The sequence below is a fragment of the Gossypium arboreum genome, chromosome 1, assembly GCF_025698485.1.
Source record: "Gossypium arboreum isolate Shixiya-1 chromosome 1, ASM2569848v2, whole genome shotgun sequence".
Lineage (NCBI taxonomy): Eukaryota > Viridiplantae > Streptophyta > Magnoliopsida > Malvales > Malvaceae > Gossypium > Gossypium arboreum.
In genome coordinates this window covers 14,824,588-14,828,511 of record NC_069070.1, presented here as the reverse complement: position 1 = coordinate 14,828,511, position 3,924 = coordinate 14,824,588, and the positions used below count along the sequence as shown (strand labels likewise).

General features: G+C 35.4%; 1 protein-coding gene across 1 annotated transcript; it reads left to right on the top strand.

Moving 5' to 3' along the window:
* Positions 1–2,644: 2,644 nt before the first annotated feature.
* LOC108482059 (ethylene-responsive transcription factor ERF105-like) lies at positions 2,645–3,629 on the top strand. Its single transcript, XM_017785161.2, has one exon. It carries the CDS (start codon positions 2,701–2,703, stop codon positions 3,370–3,372), a length of 672 nt encoding a protein of 223 aa, XP_017640650.1. The 5' UTR covers positions 2,645–2,700; the 3' UTR covers positions 3,373–3,629.
* Positions 3,630–3,924: the final 295 nt, after the last annotated feature.

Here is a 3,924-nt window from a genome sequence, read left to right as displayed (position 1 = left end):
TTAAGACTCCTATGATAAAAGAATCAATGGCCTATTGATCTTCTAGATTCTTTGTATTTACATTATTGCGTGAAAATGCTTAACATAATCTTACAAACTTTCTCGCTCTTTCTATTTAACAGACATTAGTATTCATTATTGTCTTGTGCGCTCGGAATCTACCCAAAAACATTTGTCCTAACTGTGAAAAACTTTGAATAGGACCTTGCGAGAAGGACAAATACCAATCTTTTTCACTTCCCTTGAGGGTTGTTGAGAAATTTTTACACTTCGCAGCATCGGAAGCTCCCAACACATTCATGTAATCATTGTACTATATGAGGTGAGCTCGCTGGTCCCTTCTACCTTCGAGCATTTCTTTAAGGACCTTAAAATCTGACGGTAAACTCACCGCTACTACCTCAGCAACCAACAGATTATTGGAAAAGAATAGCCAATCCATGTCTTCAGAATCCAGATACAAAGCTCGCACATCTATTCGTAGAGCATCTATTTTGTTCTACCAAGGTTTTGCATGTAACCCAAAACTACCCTCATAAACATTTCTATTACCATGGAGATTAGAGTTATCAGATTGTACCTTCTTCCTAAGTTTTTCATTTTGTTTCAACAACTCTTGCTGAAATGCTTGTTGTTGTTCATATCTAGCACTTTGCAAAGTCACTTGCTTTCTCATCAATCTCATTTATTCTTGAAGAGTAATAAATTATTGTGGAAATGCCTCCCGGTCAAAAGGGAATGATAACCCCTGGCAAGAAGGGTTTCCATGACCAACGGGGACATTCAAGTCCAAAGAGTTTGAGGCTCCTGCATGAGCCAAGTTACCTAGGTTCTCTAGCCGATCCGTAAACCAACCAGCGAATAAATCCATCTCACTAGGTTGATTCCTAGCACCATAATTCTCAAGCTGTCCAGAAAAGAAATTGATGGGGAAATTGTCATCGAGGTGAGCCATTTCTAATTGAGAATCTGAATATCGAAAATTCTCCATGCTCACCGCACCAAATTATTGAGTATTTTGATGTGTGTCTTCAAGATGGGGAGAATCGAATATTTATAAGACATGGTTACTATTCATTGAAATGACGTCCTAGGTAGGCTCCATGCATGCCAATACATATGTTGTTTTAGATTAACACGTATTCATTGGTCCACTCGCATAACTTTACAACCTCTACCTATAAACACTTAGGGACATGCAAACTAGGCTTGCGAGCCCTCCTCACGAACCCCCGACAAACCCCTAATATAGGGCTCGCAGACTGGGCTTGAGAGCCCTCCTATCGGGTCGCAAGTCGACAATTCAAGTTTCATGTCGGTAACGGAAAATACCATAACAAAATCGTTGATTCCCTATCCCAATCGAATTAAGCAACTTAAAATAGAAAATAAAAACCCCAACAATTGACTTAAACGAATACTCTTTGATTTTTTATTATTTCTAATTTGTTAAACAAAATAAAAACAAAAATGGTTGACTCTCTAATCCCAATCAAATTCCCAAAATTCTTAAATCCAAAATTCCCAAAATTTGGGTCTTGGGATGAATCGTTCTTATAGCTCAAAGGGAGCTCTTTATCATAGTGAAAGCCACAGATTCTTGGAGAAAAATAATGAATCGAGAATTTAAGAGAAGCGAGAAAAATATGTTAGAGAATAAAGAGAAGAAAATTTGAAGAAACAAATAGAAATGAACCATTCTTTCTGCCAACAAAATAAACATTTTTTTTTTGAAGTTTTGACTTTAAAAAAAAGGAGAAATTTTTTTAAGTCCTCTTTTTAACCGTTTAGGTTTTCTTTTCTAGCCTACAGTGTTACATGTCATTCTTTCACTGGAAAATGTGTCAATTAATGTAAAAAGTTAAACACTATTAAATTAGAGTATGATATTAATAGAAGGAATAAAAGATGATATACCACATTAGACAAATTAAAAATAAATTAGAGTATTGCATTGAAATTTTTGTCAAAGTACAGACGAGTTTTTGTATTATCCCAAAAAATTCAGTACATGAAACACCTCCCTCCAAATCTTGAATTGCAATAGTGTTGGAATTTTCAGTAGATTAATCGCAAAAAATTAGTGTGGAGAAATTGTGTGGCTGTCAAAAAAGGTGGCCACCTCCAATCATCACCCATCAGCCGTTGATTTTATTTAAAAGCAAGTGGCCAATACATAAATGTTGAATAAATAATTTACATGTTTGACTGGTATGTCTGGATTCACTTTCCCTTTCATTGATCCAAAACTTAAATAGGTATAGGCGAACAAGTTATCCAGTTTTGCAAGGTAAAATGTTTGTTGACTGGTTTTATTATTAATTAATTAGATTTGAAAAACGTGGTCATTAAAAGTCTTAGAGACATTGAAAACTGTATATTAGTTTGAATGAACATCTTTTCAACATTTCTTTGTAAAATATACAAAGCAATTATTGTCCATAATCTAACTTATTATACATATTGTATGAATTAGCAGAAGAAGAAGCACCCTGGAAAGTAAGATTAGTATGGGCGTGGGACCCTTGCGGAATATAAAAATGACGAGAAGAGATCAACTTGTGCTGTGGTCCCCCACGATACTTCCAGTGTCTATCCTAGAAACTTGTCTGAAATCTCCCCCTTCAACTGCTTTTTCTTCCCTTTATATACCCCGGCCAACTCTTGCCTTTCCACTCAAATCAACTCTTTTTCCTACAAATGACATCTTCTGAAGAAACATTAGCCTTGGAACTCATTCGAAAACATCTTCTTACTGACTTTGCTTCCATGGATTCTTTTCTTGCCAGTCTTCATCATATAGTGGAAACCCCACAATTCTCTCAACTTCATAGCCCCAATCAGATGAAACATTCTACTCTAAGCCAACGCCGTCCAGCTATAAACGTCGCCATTCCCGCACCGAAAGTGAACGTAAGCGACGAGCAGAGGCATTACAGGGGTGTTAGGAGACGACCTTGGGGTAAATATGCAGCTGAAATTAGAGACCCCAACAGAAAAGGTGCGAGGGTTTGGCTGGGAACCTTTGATACCGCCATTGAAGCTGCTAAAGCTTATGATGAAGCTGCGTTTAAGCTTCGTGGAAGTAAAGCTATATTGAATTTTCCTCTTGAAGCTGGAAAATCAAGTTCAACCCACTCTGAATTAAGTAAAGCTTGTATAAAAAGAAAAAGAGAGGAAGAAGAAGAAGAAGGGAGAGTGGAGAGTAAAGTAGTGAAAAGAGAGGAGAAGGGAAGTGTGACGCCGGGAGTATGTTTAACGCCGTCAAATTGGACGGGGTTTTGGGATAGTGAAGATATGAAGGGAATATTCAGTATCCCTCCCTTATCTCCGTTATCTCCGTTTGGGTATTCCGGGCTTGCGGTTATGTGAAAGTGAAACGCTTTTGATGGGTTTTTGGACGCCGTTAACTAAAATCAGGAATGGTTGGCTGACGTGGCTAGTTCAAGTTGTATCATTAGTGTACATTGCCTTTTGTTTTATTTATAACATTCTTTTTCTTCTTTTATTTGGTTTTTTAGTGAATACCAAATTTCTTTCTTGAATTTTATATCAATATCATTTTTTCATAATACATGAACCTACTACATAATAAATCTAAATTTATGTTACTTATTTTAATAATTAAATTATATTTCTGATTCATCATTATAATTTCTTCTTTCATTGTTACATACAGAATAAAAAGTAATAGCCCTATCATTACCATTTGTATAAAAAATTATATTTAATTACCTCCTATCACATTCTTATTATTTCGATCTACTTACACCTATGTAAAACTTAATACAATTCATAATACAATGGTGTAAATTGAGAATTTTTTTACATAAATGAGTGTTAAAAGATTATGTCCGCTAAAATGTAATATTTTTAATTTAATGTTTATGTGATATAAATGATTTGTTAGTCATCGGTCGAATT

Excerpts from the sequence above, each read along its gene's own strand:
- LOC108482059 (XM_017785161.2), top strand. The coding sequence starts at position 2,701 with ATGACATCTTCTGAAGAAACATTAGCCTTGGAACTCATTCGAAAACAT.